This window comes from Pygoscelis adeliae, unplaced genomic scaffold (assembly GCF_000699105.1).
Source record: "Pygoscelis adeliae isolate BGI_AS28 unplaced genomic scaffold, ASM69910v1 Scaffold167, whole genome shotgun sequence".
Lineage (NCBI taxonomy): Eukaryota > Metazoa > Chordata > Aves > Sphenisciformes > Spheniscidae > Pygoscelis > Pygoscelis adeliae.
This window is the reverse complement of record NW_008825428.1, coordinates 8,287,054-8,303,991: the sequence shown is the minus strand read 5'-3', so window position 1 is coordinate 8,303,991 and position 16,938 is coordinate 8,287,054. Positions and strand designations below refer to the sequence as shown.

General features: G+C 36.1%; 1 protein-coding gene across 1 annotated transcript in view; it reads left to right on the top strand.

Moving 5' to 3' along the window:
• The window catches only part of PALLD (palladin, cytoskeletal associated protein), a 215,739-nt gene that overhangs the window by 93,210 nt on the left and 105,591 nt on the right, over nt 1-16,938 (top strand). The window contains exon 10 of the mRNA XM_009330709.1: nt 774-1,118. Coding sequence (XP_009328984.1) covers nt 774-1,118 — 345 coding nt within the window. The remainder of the gene's footprint in view (nt 1-773; nt 1,119-16,938) is intronic.

Here is a 16,938-nt window from a genome sequence, read left to right as displayed (position 1 = left end):
CATAGATCTTAGAGAATTAATTTATCTGTGAAGTTATCAGTCTGCTTCCCTTAGAAGCAGTAGAAAAGGGCTGCTGTAAGACAGGGATCTTGTCAACCTCAGAGCATTCACATAAAGCAAACTGAATGTTTTTATTGGCTTATTTCTTAGTTTAATATTTTTATTCATGTAAAATACATTTTTTAAGTGTCTGCCGCAAGCCTGGCAGATTTTTAAGCATTAGGGTTCTGGGACTAGATGGCAGCAGAGCCAAAATGAAAGCAGATGAAATTATGCTACCAAAGGTGACATATGCCTTTAGTAAAATAAAAAAACTGTGACACGGTATGTTTAGTTTTGTAATATGTTTACATACATATTGTTGTGGAGTGCACTAACCCAGCTGCCATTGCAACATACCATGTGTACATACATCCTTCAGTATTTTTAAATCGCTTGTTCTTAAACAATGCTGAGACTGAGACTCCAGGAAGAAGAAATGCTGCTTCAGCTGTTGTCCCATAGTACTTGCCAATCTCAGTTAGTGACTGGATCCCTGGAGTAGTTTTAGAGGGATCCATAAGGTTCCTTATTGTGCCTTTTGCATGGGGCAAGGTCAGAAAATGAATAGCTGGTCATGTATCTAATTCAGCATGAATTATCAACAGGAGGTCTAGAAAAATATCTGCACAGAACCAAAGAGATCTCACCTTTAACAAACTGAAAGTACAGCATGAATTTACCATGTACTTTGTCTGTGGCTTGTCGGAGAGACATTCTTTTTTACTTCTTTTAGCCAACTCAGAAAGCTCTAGTCATGAATCACTGACAAGAGAATCCAACAGTGATGATTTCCATCATTTCCCACCACTTCCTCCTGTTGAAATTAGCTCTCTTGAGCTTGCTTCTAAGAAACACACAGAGACCCACCAAGCAAATGACACTGAGTTGAGATCTGGTGTGACAGCCCTTCAACTACAGCTCAACTCAGCTGAGGAAAAAACGAATGGCATCCATCCCATTCATGGAGTAAATGGAATGATTAACAGCAAGCCAAATGGTGATAAATCCATCCCACCTCCAGCTGTCTTGCTTTCACCCACAAAGGAGCCACCACCTGTGCTTGCCAAACCAAAGCTGTGAGTATTTTTTGTTTGTTTTTTTGTTTCCTATAAATTTGATATTTGTTGAAAGCAAATATTTGCCTGGAGCAATTTAGTGTTAGACAAATAATGGACAATGACTATGCCTGTCCCTTGAACAATCTTTTTATTGCTGTGATTTATGTCCCAAAGAGCTGAATACAAGAAAGAACTGTGTTCTTTCTCGTAGTGCTACATCAAAAGGAAGTGCATTATATATACAAAATTCTATAGAAAGATTTAAGATAAAGTCACAAAAAAGAGATAAGTGGTAGTGGCTGTTGCTCTGCGCTTTTTATTCTCAGTCACTGTACCTAAATGCCATAGTGGCCTGAGATTCTTGCAAGCTATTCCTTTTTCAACACTGGTTAGCTATCTTTATTCTGAATGTTCTTGGTTTTGTGTAGTCAGTGGATATTCAGATGTGTAACATTTGTATTTTTTCTTACATTATGTTTATATATAACATGTAACTCATTCTGCTGTCAGACAGATTACAATGGCTCTTTTATAACTGCAAATCTGAAAATGAAAAGCTCAAGGCAGGGAGAGAGAAATAAGTGAAAAAAATTGTAGCAACATTTTTACCCAATGTTAGTGATGATACCGTACTTATGCAAGAGTGATCTAATGCTGACTGTTAACTTATAGCTTGATTTTAGCATTGTGCAGCCTCCTCTTTTCCATCTTGCTCAAGAATTTTTGGAGCATGACGAAGGAACTAAAATGCTATTTTATTTCATTTGTATCAATAATCAGAAGGGATTATTAATTATAAAAATGTGTTTAAGAAGCATGACATATGGTCTTCAAGATTAGCAAGGTCACCTGCTTAATTACGTTTTCACAGGATAACTTGCAAAATATAAAAATGCTGTTCTTTTAGCAATCATGTACTGAATTTAAACACACAAAAATACATGCTTGAGGCAGCAAGCCAATACAGTTCCCTTTCTGCACTCACCACTTTTTTCTTTCTGTTGCTCTTTGTCATTGGACATGAGGAAAAATTTCTTTACTGAAGGAGTAGTTAAACATTGGAACAGGCTGCCCAGGGAAGTGGCTGAGTCACCATCCCTGGAAGTACTTAAAAGACGTGTAGATGAGGTGCTTAGGGACATGGTTTAGTGGGCATGGTGGTGTTGGGTTGACGGTTGGACTCGATGATCTTAGAGGTCTTTTCCAACCTTAATGATTCTATGATTCTAAGTAGTCTCTAACAACTGTAGAAGAGAAGGAGGAGGAGGAGTGGAAGAAGTAGAAAGACAGAGTGGTGAAACAATAGTATATATGGTGGTGATGACATGTGTGGGAGGGAGGTTGCTGAGGCTAGCAACTTGCAGATGATATGTAGTGTGGAGTGAGCCAGGTGATCCTGTACCCAGCACATCTGTTGCAAGACCCATTTGTGAAGAAAGGAGATAGCAGCTCCAGCAGAGCAGTAAAAATGAAAATTCACCCCAGAGCTTTCCTTCCCAGAAGTGAGGTTGCCCTAGATAAAGGAGAGAAGGCTGTGTAATAGACTTCCCATTGTATATCCCATTGTATAGTATTCACTGCTACTTGTGCAAAATTTGTTTTGTTTTTAAACATAGAGTCAACATATAAACAGAGGTGAACGTTGTATACAATGATGTGAAAGGGATGCTATTACAAGAATCCTTTCAGTTGCTGATGTCCACATTGATGACCTTGGAGTCCCTGGTGCAATTGCACTTGAGTCCTGTATTTTTCCATTAACAACGCTTGATGTGATCTTGATTGCAGTCAAGATACGTGTTTTGCTTGGCCAAAGCCAGTGTAAGCCTATGCTGCTGTCAGAAATGGAAATCTTGCCTTCCCCCCAGCCAAGTATTTTGCTCCCAAGCATAGTGATAGCATAAGAAAGGGGAAAGGTGCTAACAGGAGGAGGAAAAGAAATGTCTGGCTGCAGAGACTTAAAATCAGCTTTCAGCACTTGGGAAACTGTATCCCGAGTCAAAGCTAACAAAATAATTGCATTACAATTAGCTGAGTAGTAAAGTAGCTATCTCAACCATGAGAGTGATCCCTCTTGAAGACAACTCATCTATGGAGTTTTATCTGTCCATAGAGTATTAGCATTTGATGATAGAAGCAGCATATATTAGCAATGACATAGCAGCAAACATGTTTCTTATAACCTTTTTTTTTTTTTTAATTTAAACATTTAAAGCAATGTGGGCTATGTAGAAAGCTTAAAGCTTCTGAATATCATTAGTGAGTTTTATTTCTGATGAAGACTGACTCATTTTAAATTTCCTAGTGAACCTTTCTTTTCTTTTCAAGCTTATCTTAACTCATAAATTACTTAACAAGTTTATCTGTGAACTCTCTGAAAATAGTTTATTCAGCCAACACTGAAAGTAGTTGCAGAGAGTTTGGGAATGATGGGCTGGTTTTGGTTTGGTGATTTTTTTATTGTCATTATTATTTTTAGTTTAACAAGAAGGAGAGACTGAGTACCTTCTTGGAGTATGAAATACATTTGCACCTTGGCAACGCAGCTGTAGCAACACCTATAACTAATGATTTACTACAATTCAGTCCAATGCAAGAGCTGACATGCTACAGAGAGTTACTGTAGTTGTTTTCAGGCTTGAGAAGTGTTCTTAAAGCCCTACAAAATGCTCAGTTTGTGGTTACAGACACTAAGGTTAAGTAATCCTTAAGCCATAATATTAGTTGTTGCCTCAGTCTGGTGCTGAGAATATTTAAGACAGAGTTTAATGTGATAATATACAGAATTTTCTGGGAAAAAATATATGTAACTGGGAAAGCAGTCAATACCAGATATTTTGCTAACACAGAATTTAAAAGACAATAGTGCTAAATATGGTTAAAAGGCACAATATTTTGTCACGCCTTGTTTGCAACATGAATTTATGTAGACAAGAGAGGAAGAACTGTTGAACTGAGACCAAAAAACCCCAGATTTCTGCAATTCTGATCTCTGCTGCTGTGACCTATTGGAAGAGGTTGAGCTATTAGTGTGCATTGGGCTTTTCCAGGCAAATTGGTGTAATGCACAGATGAGCTTTCAGAAGTGTCCCCATAAATGTACGTTATCTTCAGATACTTTGCATCTCTCAAAATTAGGCAAATAAGTGTTAGTATTAATTTCAGTATGTAGCCCACATGTGAAAGTGCTGCCTTAAACCTCTCATAATCCTCAGTCTGAATGTCTGCAAAAAAGGCAGGACACTCTTCTGTAGAACCGTATATAATATGTCTGTGGTTTCAAAGGAAGAACTTCCATTCAGGTGGCCTAGTATTACTATTATTTTTCCATGTGTCTGTTAAAGCAGTTGGAGAAAAGAAGATGGTGTTCATATGGATACTGGATGTACCTATGTATGTGATGTTAGTTGGTTTTGTAACAAGCCATCAGTTCAAGGCTCATAGACTCAATGTGATTACAGTGTGGTGCCAGAATTTCCTGACCGGAGAGCTTCCGTTCAAATGGCTACTGTTTTATCCTCTTTGTGTTGGGAGTGTTATTCCAGTCTGTCATATACAATGATCAGAAAGAGTATTAGCTTAGCGGGAGTTGTTCTCTTCCATGCTTCTCCCTTGCAGATGCAGAGAGCAACTGTAGGTATTGATAACCTTCTTTCTACAGTCAATCCATTAACATAAACTCAAAAGAAGCCAGTAGGAAGTGACATGTTTGACACCTTTAAAATTAGCACAGCAACACCTGCCCCTGTAGAATGATCAACATTTTTTTCATTGCATTACTGTGAGAAGTAGTATTCTGCATAGGCATGTGTCATACATGCTGTGAAGAAGATGAATGGTCAGAATTCCTGAATTCCATCTCACCCAGTTCGCTTTGACAATGTTTTTTTGCAGTGAAACTGAAAGGCAGGTATTAACTTTGTAAAAAGAATAACTCTTAGAAGTGAAAAGCAGTAAGATATGATTTCTTGCAGTTTATGAAGTTGTTGATAATTAGTATTTCCTTCAACAGACATGGCTATATTGTTTCCTGTTTTTTCTGAGATTTGGGGGTTTTTTAAAAATGTATTCAAAAGTCTTAGTTTTTTAAATGACACACAGAAGAAATTAATTATAAACAATTAGAAAGATATCAAGCAGTTTATATGTAACATCAGTAAGGAAAAGCTGAGACTATAATGAAAATTATTTCTTAAAGATAAGGAGTTAATCTGGTTGATATGCATCGAAGTCACTGCTGTGTGAGTTGATAGAACTTCCTTAACTAAAAACACTTGTGTTCATACTAGTTGTGAAAGTGATACTATTTCTTGAACTGAATTATTTGTTACTTTAGTCTCCACTCCTCAGCAACTGAGTTTTCTTTCATGGTTTCTTCTGTTTTGTAATCAGTGCCTCAGAAATTTTTGCAAAAATGCTAGTTCAGTCATTTCTAGAATGTCTCTTATGCCCTTTGTTAAGATGTTTATTTCACTGTTTTTCACTCATCACTGAATTTATTCTTAACTTGATCTTTCTGCTAGCAATTTGCTTAATATTGAGCTTACTTGTACTTCTAGTCACAGACTATATTAGGAAGAGTTGGATAGAAAACGAACATGTGAGAATAGCCAACAATCCAAAGACTAATGCCTTGGAATATACAAAAGTCAGGCATAAGTGCTTAGTCTGCCTAAAAGAGCCCAGGCTGCTGAAGCCTAGAGAACAGACACTTGTGCTGGGAGCTTTGAAGGCTTCACGTTTGTTCTCATGCAGAAGACGACCGTTTTGGAAATGGTGAGAAGATATGTGATGCAGGAAAACTGTTTTCCATCCAGTTCTACTGATGTATATATGAATGTCATTTGCTTTAGCAGCCTAAATTAGGAAAGACTGACACAGAAATGCTCAACCTGAATGTTAAGCACTGATTTATGTAAGTTTTTGTTTGAAGTTATTGCACCTTCTGTTGAAAACCTGAATAGAAAATGATTCTTGCATAGTTTGAATGATGCACGGAGCAGAGTTCTGCTGCCATTATCTGTATGAAAAAAAGTAACAGAGCGTTTCCCAACTATGGGAAAAATATTCCCCACCTCTTATATGTGATTCAACAATAAACTATGTCCTAGTGGGTTTTCCGTATTTCTCCAAAAGTTAAGTTAAACAAAAGCAGGTATTATTAATTTTGAATTAGAACTGTCAATCAGAAATATGTTCAGTATATATTCAAGATTTATTTGCTACAGCAAAAATGTGGGAAATGAAAACTTTGTCATTACAGAAATGCAAAAGAAAAACAAAACATGGCTGTTACAAAAAATTGTGAAGTTATACCAACAATAATTTAAATAAAACCCCAATAATTTAGAAGTCCATGGAGTCTGAAAATTCACATTACAAATATGTACTCTTATAGAGAATAAGACAGTGGTTAGCATCCCCCGTAATACTTTCTGATAGAAAAAAAGTGTAAAGTAATGTGTAATTGAGGTTCCCATATTCCATAAGCCTGAACGAAATTCAAAGTTGTAAATATTCATAGCATTATACTTGCAAATGAACAAGACAATCTTCATTTGTGTAGAAAAATTGTGACACTTGTTTTGTCTAGGAGTTAGTGATCACGGTAAACATGTAACTTTGCATTCATGAACAAAGGTCCATCCAGGTCCACTTTTTCAGTTTCCTCTGCTGTGCTCTGTCAAAGTTGATAAGGATCTTCGGACCCTTATCTTGCTAATAAAGTCTACCCACAATAAAACTTTGATCTACATGTATTTTCTACTGTAGTAGAAATAGCTAATGCTAATGCCGAGGAGCAAAATTTGCTAACGTGTAAAGCAGAATAACTGCACATGAAGTTAATCACTTGATTATAGTACATGTTCTGAGCATTTTCTACATCTGTTTTCACAACTAATATGTGAATGGTTCATTTGTAGTGCTTTTGTTTCTCTCTCTTATTTCATACCCGTATTTTTTAACAGGATTAGAGATAAACCAAGGAAAACTTTCGTGAAGAATTTCCATTTCACTGGCTACTAATCAACAGGCACTTGTTATACTAGGACTAGGGTTTATGATTTACAGATAATAAATAAGATATAAAAAAAGAAGAGGCTTTGTGAGAGAGTATACTAAAAAAAGGGTTTGTCTCAATTTTCTCAAGCTATTTGCTTCCACAAAAGTTGCAAATCCTGACAATGAACAGGAAGTATTATAATGCCTCATGGCACACCTGTGGACTGAATGCAGTAGATTAGGTTAGTTTAAACCGAAGTATTAGCTGACTTCCTTAGTGATCTTAGATCACTGTGAAAAACTATGGGAGATGGAAGAGAGGAAATAGGAAGTGTTATGAAATACAGGTTGAAAGTCACATTTATTTATCATGCTCTGTATCTCACTGTTTTAAAGAACGAAGGGAGTGTTTAGTTTTTACCAAAAAAAAAAAGATAGATCAGTGGAACAAAGTTCTGAGCATTTTGTGGTATGTTAGATTGATGTTTGCAGATAGAAGAGATGAAAAATTACAGAGGCAATAAGATGTTGCAGCTGTAGAGCCAGCTACCTGTTAAAAAGTATGCAAGGAAACCCCAGTGAGAGGACTAGAATCAAAACTATCATTCTCTTTTCTTCAAGTTATAATGATGCTATATCCTAAATCTTCCTACAAATCTTTAAGCTGTTCTATCTTTATATCCTTACGAGTAAAAGAACACTTTTAAAAGCATGACTCTTTCCTAGAAAATTGCAAACAGTTTAGACACTATTTTTCTTAAGAGAAAGAAGACCCAATTTTGCTGAGAAAACTAGAGTGTCTATACTTATGATGTTAAACAAATGTAAGTATAAATATATAATACTTGTGTGAAAATGCCGTAATTGAGTTGTATCAAGTTATATCAGCTCTAGTGGAATGGCATGAACTTGAAGAGGTATAAAACTCTTCCAGTTCCACCTCAAAATTCTGTAGCTGCTGATCAGATGGATCTGATGCTGCATATTAATAATCCATTTGTTCATACTATCCTAAATTCAGTTTTATAAGAAAGTTCTAATCCCAGTAACTTTCATGATTCCTCATTTAGACACTTAGTCACATGAAAATGTGTCAATAATTTATTTCATATTCCTCAAAATAGTCACAAATAACTTGAAATGATGTGCTGGTCAGTCTGCTGTTAAAGGCAGCCTGCTCAGGCAGTAGAATGTCACTTTTTCTTCCAGTTCCTACAGGTGACTTTAAAGAAAACCTAAGAACAGATAGTAACTTGAAGTTGCAAATAAAAATAATTTATCAGGCTTTTGTGCTTGTTCTGCTTTCAGTGACTTCAATTGCCTATTTCAGCCCAAGGAATAGCATGATCCAAAACCAGTGGCAGTTACTGCTGAGAAATTTCCTTTTTACCGATGCCTTTGTTAACGTAGTGTTAAAGGGTGCATGTAAATGAACTTTAAGCCTTTTAAAATCTGCAGCAGTAGAAGCCTGAATCTTTTTGTAACAATGGATACCCACAACTAGAAAGGTTAAAGGTAGGTGAGAAATGTATTTTTTTAGGTTTTTTCTTTCTTCTTTTGGCACTGATGTTTTCTGACCTTTAGTAGGTGGAGAGAACTAACTGTACATCCTGCTTACATAAAAGCTAATCAGTATTTTAACAGGAAAAGTCAAACATCCTTGCATCAGTTATAAAATATGTGTAGTGTATACCCTCCCAAAACTTCAGTAGTGTGTGGGCCGCCAGCATGATATGCGCATGGGACTTCTGTGTTTTTCAGGTTTTTCTTTTAACACTGAAAGTAATCCAGGTTATAGGATAAGCAGGGAAATGGAGTGAAATGAACACAGGTTCAGCCACTAGTTTGAGTCTGTGCCTATTAAGTTTTTAGTTAACACTTGCTGTAAGCTTGTGAAAATCTTTAGCGCCTCCAAAAGGCACTTGCTCTCCCTCTCTTTTCTGCCTGGCTGTCAACTCATAGCTTTCACTTTCTCATGGCCTTTGTTGCCAACTGTTACTCCCAGTTCCTCTCAAGGTACCAAGAGTAGGCTTTTTTCTAAGAAGCAAATAGAGACTAGAAGCTCAGCCTAAGTGCTAAGAACCTTCTTCACTTTCAGTTGGTACTGGAAGTATATGGAATCGTGCAGATGCACAAATAACCAGACAGTGTTACAGGATAAAGACAGCAAAGGTCGGGGGCGGGGGGGCAGATCGTGCGTTTGGGGTGGCTTGTTTTTTTCTGTAACAGGGTTGAGTACGTCAGTATGCCAGCAGTTTATGATGCACCTTTGAAACAGAAAATATAGGAGGAAATGTTGTACCGTCCATCTGCAAAAACAGCTTATGGTAGTCTTATGATAATTGTGAACTAAAAGCACTGAGATGAAACATTTTGACTTTTGAAACATTTCTGTTATTTTTTTTTTGTTTCTTTCCTTCTTGCTGAAATAACTAGATGGATTTAGTACTTGGAAATGATCAAGCAAAGCAAATCCAAGTGTTCAGTTCTAATATGCAGCACTTTCTCAGAGGTTCTCAGTGTGGTTTTTGGATAGGGAGTTCCTGTAGAAATGTTCAAGGATTCTCTTGGTATCACAGGATAGAGTTCTCAAACAAATTGATTAAATACTTCCCTGTATGCTAATCCTTGCAGACTAATCATCATAGGTACTTATTCCATATTTACATGGCTTTGAAAATGGCATGCAACCACATTTGCCTTGGTATTGTTTCATCCCTGACCTCATAAATATCCAATCTACGCATAATTTTGAAAATGTAAAAATGTTATCTTTTGCTGGGTGGAAGGAGGAAGGGAGGTGAGAAGTGATATAGTTTTTGTTCTGTACTACCTTTGTTTTGCTCTGCCTCAATGCAGGCAAATCCATTTTCCAGGACTGCTTGCTTTGACTGTAGCAGGAAGATGCTGAAGCTTCAAAGCTGAGCCAGATGGTGTCCGTCATTTTGTGTTTGGTTTGCAGGAAAGAGGAAAAGAGGAACACTAAATTTTGAAGTACCGATAATAGTATGTCTGTCATCTTTGCCTTCTGAGCGACTTCCTAGAGAAAGATCCCTTCGGGTTCAGGCTAAGAGCTTTTAACTAATAGGACAGAAGATTGCATTGCCACTTCCTTTGGCACCCAGGTCTGTTGAGAAATGAAAAAACCCTCCGCATACAGCTCTTAGTATTCTAATCCAAAACGAGAACTGGAAATCCTTACTCAACCAAGACATGACACAGAAGTTGATTAATATTAGAAAATACAATTTGCCTTTTGGGAAAATCTGCTTGTACCTTTTGTACAGGCTTTGACAATACTTTTTATCATGTTCTTTGCTGAGTATAAAATTGATCAAGAAATTGAAATGAAAGATCAACCAATATTAAGAGACTGAGAGGTACTGGCCAAAGCTAGTTCTGCCAATACTCGTTTTGTTTGGAAAATGTGTTTGGTAGAGTCAGGGTAGACAAATATACAGTTATAAAGTTCCTTTTGGTAATATGAACTTTGAAGTATTATGGACACTTCAATAGTCCATGATAGGCATAAACATAATTATGTGAATGGTAGTTGGGGTAAACAGAAGGTATTCTGTTTGAATGGAATTTGGAAGCTACATGACTTTGGCTTGAAATCTGCAATGAGGACTGATTAGTAATTGCTCTATCATTCTTTCCTTCAAGAAATAGAAAAAAGAAGGTAATTTGAGGATTCATTTAACAAGGATAATTTCTGAATAACTAATTTACTGCATACTTTTTTGTGTAATATATATGCAAAAAAGTAGCTAAACTGATTACAAGTTCAAGTGCTGGCTACTCTCAGACTCCCAATACCTACTGTTAGGGTGTCCTCTTTGTTTAATAAACTTGTTGCTGGAACTTATCTTATCGCAGAAACATCTAACCACCTGCAATTAGTCCTGCCCATCTACCTGCAGCTGGTCATGCCCATGCTTTAAAAAATGCTCTGCAAAATTAGGAACTCACACTTGGGTAAGGAGAATTGCAGGACAGGATGTTACAGCATATGAAGTTTAATCATAAATTCACATAGTTACAGAGCTACTTGTTTTTGTTATTCTTCTGTTCCTTCCTGACATATGCCAGTTGGGTTTTTTTACTGAAGTGATATAATTGTCTGATGGTTTCCATGCTTCTTCCAACTGCAATTACACTACCAAGCTTTTCTTGTATGTCACTTCAAGTTTTGTTCCTTGTCTTCAAGTTTAACTTCCGTTATCTTTTGCATTTACTTACATTAACTGTATTTTCATTTTCTGCCCCGTGTTAAGAAATGTTTTCTGGTGACAAAAACAGGAGGTTGGAACTCAGTAGCATTCGTTTCTATCTGGTTCAGTATGCTTACTACAAAACTTTGAATAAAGAATTTCCATGTGCTAATTTTTTGTCATATACAGAATTAATAGAGGTGCCAGGGTTTAAAGATTAATATGTCAGTCAATTAAAGCCATATTCCTAGTTTATGTACTCAAGCAAATGCCCACACTAAATAGATTAGATTGGAGAAGACCAAAGAACCAAGCAAATGCTGCAGGTCCTGTTCTGTCAGCCTTATTAATGCTATTGAATATTTCTTGCCATAAGAAGCCTTATTGCTATCAGTTACTTTTATGGAGGTAAGAACAGAAAAGGCTTATCCAGTGGAGGGAGCTGTGTTGCTTGGGTAGATGTCTGTCAAGGAGACAGCATGATACTTTCTAGAATACTGAAAAAAGAATATGATAAGAGCCAGGGGCGGGGGACCACTTTCAGAGACCTTGTTCATGCCCTAGCAGGAATACCAAGTTGGAAGCATGAGTCTAGAATTTGGCTACGGAGGGAAAGTTGGGTATTTAGTTTAAAACTAGTAGTAGCGAAGACAGAAAAGACCCCAATGCTTAGGGCAGGATGCTAGAAGTGTTTACAGAGAGCAGTTCAAAGGCTAATATATAAAATGTCTCCAGGGATGACAAAGGGTTGACCTTTGTATCAAGTAGAACAGTTGTTTACTAGAGATATAATCACCTTTTTATCTTCTGGTAGACTTGATAATATATAATATATATAGTGTGTGTGTGTGTAAAAAATTATATATTTTCATGTGTGTGTGTATTTTATATATATATAACAAATGTAGCACTTGTGAATGCTCCTAAGAACCTAATATGGTTGAGATCTGTGGTGTTCTAAAACTCCTGCCTGTTACCCTCTGTCAGGCCTTTAGGTATCCTCACCAAACGCTGCAGTGTATTTAGTCAGAAAAATAACTAGCATATATGAAACTAATGGAATTGGACCCCTAGTAAAGGTCTTGAAATTTTGCTTCCAGGATGAGATCTAGGTGACGCTCATATGACCTCTTGAAGGCGCTGCATTTTTGTTTCTTTTGACTAATTCCTTGTTATTACTCATCACAGATTTATTAAAGCAGATCTGTGTGATGTTTGGTAATATGCACTGTATAAATTTTTTTTTTTTTCAAGAATGTGTTTCAAGTTTTCAAGAATGTGAAGCGTCAACTCGGCACAAATGGAAATCTGTGTATTTATCTTTACTCCACATGCCTTTACACAGGCAAATTATTAGTTTCTTGCATGTTCTTTGAAATTTGTTTCTCTTATCCCCATTATCTTGATTCTGGAGTTCATCCGTATTATACTGACTGATACTTGAAAACATTTTTCATGTTCTTCTGCATGTATTTGAAAGACACAGTTGCAAATTTTCTGAGTTTTTTCCTTCCTTCTCCCTATCCCTTTTCTTCTCCCTCTCCCTAACCATGTTGACCACTGTTGTGTTTCTGCCTGTAGTTTCTTTTTGTTTCTGTAAACTATTTAAGAAACACACATGGCCTGTGTTTTTTCATGTTTCACTCGAGCGCAAGATTTTGTCCATCAAGATTTTGCTCACCATCCCCCCGTCTCGCCTTTCTCACCTCTCTGTGGTAAATCATGTAAGTAATAGAAGTAGAACTGTCTTCAATTATTTTATAATACCTAAGCTTTTTTATAGTTGCAGTTAGAGTCAGATAACTGGTGTGATATGTGAGTTTAATTAAACAGTGAGCTTAGGACAAAGTGAGCTTTCTGTATGTATTATTTTTTTAAAGTAGTGTTCCATTTAAAATCTTTTCTGTGAGACCCATAGAGCTTTCCCTATGTACTATTCTTCAGTAGCTCCAGCTTTTCCATCTGTAGTATATGTAAGGTTTTTAAAAAATTCTGTATGTCTATTTGTCAAAGGCTGACTATTGCTCTCTCCATCAGTGAGTTAATAAGTTGTTATGGTAGGAATGTAGCTTTTGTAGCTTTTTATACCTTGTTTTCTTTAAGTCAGATTTAGATTATATTTTTATTTTCGAAGATCAAAACCACTGGAGTTCAGATTCAGCAGTGATGTGCTGGATAGTACTGAAGTGTGGAAGATACAGATTTTAAGTCCATGTTTAATCCTAATAAAGGTGTTGGATACATCACCAGTCATGCTTGTAAAGATCATCAGCTGCTCTCCTTCTTCTCCACCTCTATTTCTGGCACAGCTAGACAGAGCTACTTACCTTGAGATGGTCTTTCAGGGCTACCAAAATAAGATTCACCCCAAAATTAAGCAATCCCTTTCCCTTCAAGCCTTTTCAATATGATTGGTCCCTGGCTCTTAGTGATAAATGTATATGGACTCCTGACTTTTGCAAAAGAGGCAGAGATGTTTGCTGTGTCAGGAACTATTCTAACCTTTGTTCCACCGTGCATTCTGTGACTCTTCGTTTTTTCATGCTATTTTCTGATGGCATGACAAAAACCATTGGCTCATCATTTTCTTCACAAATATTCTTGTACTGCACTGTATTTGCTCTCCTGGTTCTCCTTAATTAGCTACATCACAATATTTAAACGTCACAAAATCCTTTCCTTCTACTTCCATAGATCTGCTCACCTGTTCCTTTCTCTTACTGCTGCGTGGATTGTGAATTTAATAAATCATGGATTAGAAGTATCAGTCAATTGTTTTCTCTTTTATTATCACTTGCATTTGCAAACTTTATTTTGAGAATGACTATAATTTTTTGGTAATTATTTGATATGCCTTCACTTTACTACAGATACGTGTCTGTTAGTTTTCTTAAGATGTCCCTTTGCAGTTATTCTTAAACACATTTATACTGTTTGATGTTAATTCTTCAAGACACCTATTTCTAAATACCAAGCATTATTCTTTCTACTTTTCTATTTCTACTATTCCACTGCCTTCATCCAATCTTTTTCTGCATTTACCTCCCATTGTCTTGTCTTGTCTTCTACAGCTTTTCCTCCTTTCCTTGTGCCTTCCACAGTCTTAGTGTTCCACGCGTTAGATCTTCAATCATCAGCCTCATTAACAGCAAACAAAATATACTGGTTGTCATATATTAGTTCAAGTCGACCTTGTGCTCTAGGTCTGATTTTCTTTCCTAAACTGACTTCTGGCTCACCATAATTGACATATAAACTTTGTTAGTTACTAGCAGCTGTTGTTTGTGAGCTAAATATTAAAAAAAAGCTGCATGTTTAATAATTAACCATGAAAAGTTCCAAAAATCCTGGTCACTTTTCACCGAGAAGTGGGGACTTTTCACACCTTATGATACCCGCGACACAAAAAAATAATATGCTTATGCAAACAAATACATTTTTTGGCAACTGAAGAATAACTGAAGCCAAATTGATCAGATCTACAGGTTGTCTATTTCTCATGTGACTGTGAAAACACTAAACTCATAGGCATATTTTAGAGATCACAGGTCCCAGAATATGTAAAATATCTGGCAGACACGATGACATGTCAGAAAATAGTTTTACATAAATTTATTTGGGGTTTTCACTAGCTGTCAGGATTCATCAGAAATTTGAAGACTGCCTATAAGATTACAACCTAGGAAATAATGTGAAAGGTAGTAAGGAAAATAACAAAAGTCAGTTGATAAAAACATGTTTGCCAATGAAAGTATAATCAAAATAACCTTTGATTCATTGACTCTTTACTCCACAGTTCTCTATGGGACTGAGTGCCTGTATTTTTGCCTATTTTATACGGTTGATAAATATCAATCCATTATAAGTATGCTGATTTGACGTCCAGAGAATGATGGCAGCAGCTGAAAAATGTATTTAGGAAAATGAGTAGAATGCCATTAAAATCTGTTTAACATTTTCAGTAACATCTGTCTTCTGCCTGTATTAGAGACTTTTACAAATTAGTTTCAAAAATAATTGAAGGATATAACATGTTTAGAAAAACAGAAATATTTAAGACTGAGTGAAGACACTTACTCAGTTAAAATTGCTTGGTGAAGTTCACAACAATTTAAATTCTTATAATTTTTAGCATATTAGTACTCAAAATTTACAAATATTTAGTATTGCCTCTCTGTCATTCATTTCATTAAAGTCAATTCAGTACAAAGGGTAGTAGTTTACTGAAATCCTGTTGCAGTTGTTGATACATTTCTGCAGTGAAAAATGGAGATGGGGAGGTAGTAATAATAATCCAGAGGAAAAATTTCTCTTGCTTAGATTACTGCATGAAAAAATCTTTGGCTTAAGAATTTTAAAAGTGCAATTAAAGGAAAGAGTTTCTTTACATTTCTCTTTTTAAAAACTTTTGTTAAAATAATTGTAATAGGAAAGAAAAAAAGTTAAAGTAACTATAGTTTGAAGTAGCTTTTCCTTCATTCCCTTTCCCTCACTTGCTGTCGCTCATGCGCTCTCTTACTCACACTTGCTTCACCTTCTCTCGCTCTCTCCCCCCTTCATTCATTCTGATGGAAAGCCTTCACAATTCTGACAGATGAACCACTATTAGCATAAGGTTCATCAATTCAGGATAAGGACTGTTTTGCGTTAACTGCACTGTCATGTTTTCACGAGGCCTCAAAGGCTTCTTAGCAGAGTCAGAGGAAAAACTCATAGCATATTTTCCATTTCAGTTACAGTAACGTAAGAGTTGCTGTAGAAACTCCTTTTCTTGTCTGTGAGTTCTCAGCGGGTGAAACCTTGAAGGGACAGGGTAGAAGTCTGAATTTTTAATTTAAAAATTCTTACTAAAGAAGTTTCATTAAAGACACTATGGAAAATGTTTCTAGTGAACTCATAAGTTTTTCCTTGTCATATTAAATGGTTACGCTGGTCTGTTTTAATGGTACTGACATTACAAGGCCACGTATTTAGAGTTTTCTAGAAATGATTGTGTTAACATACTTAGAGTTTGAATAATTAAGTCATTTTCTTGCTGATTGGAGTGGGAAATGCAATATGTTTCTCTATTAATCCCACCTATAGTGTTCTTCCATAATCTTCCAGTGTTTTGTTGTTCTGATGTTCTCAGTTTGTGTAATTGCTTATTTCTCTATATCTTAATATTACATTTTTAATATATGTCTGTGAAACAGTTAATGTGTTGGCCTTCTAAAAAAAAAAAAAGAAAATCTGTATTTGCAGCTTCAGAATTGCTTATATTCTGTAACAATTCCCTAATATAAAAAACATCATATAGCACCTATAAACTCTACTGCCTTCTTGGGACTGCCATATAGTGATTAAGACTTTGGTAAATGCAGATCTTCCTCTACACTCCATGCAGAACTGGATATGATCTCAATGTACATACACAAAAGTATACCAGCAATTCTTATTTCATTGAATACCAAGCAAGACATTCTCTCCTTGATAAACGAACTGTTTCACTCAAGGACCTGCCATGCAAATGGTAAGCTGATGATAATTTGTGAATGTAGCAGGTGTGAGTTTAACATGCCAAACCTTGGTTCTAGTTTTAAATATATGTAAAGAGAGGTATTAAAATATTAGAAACCTAT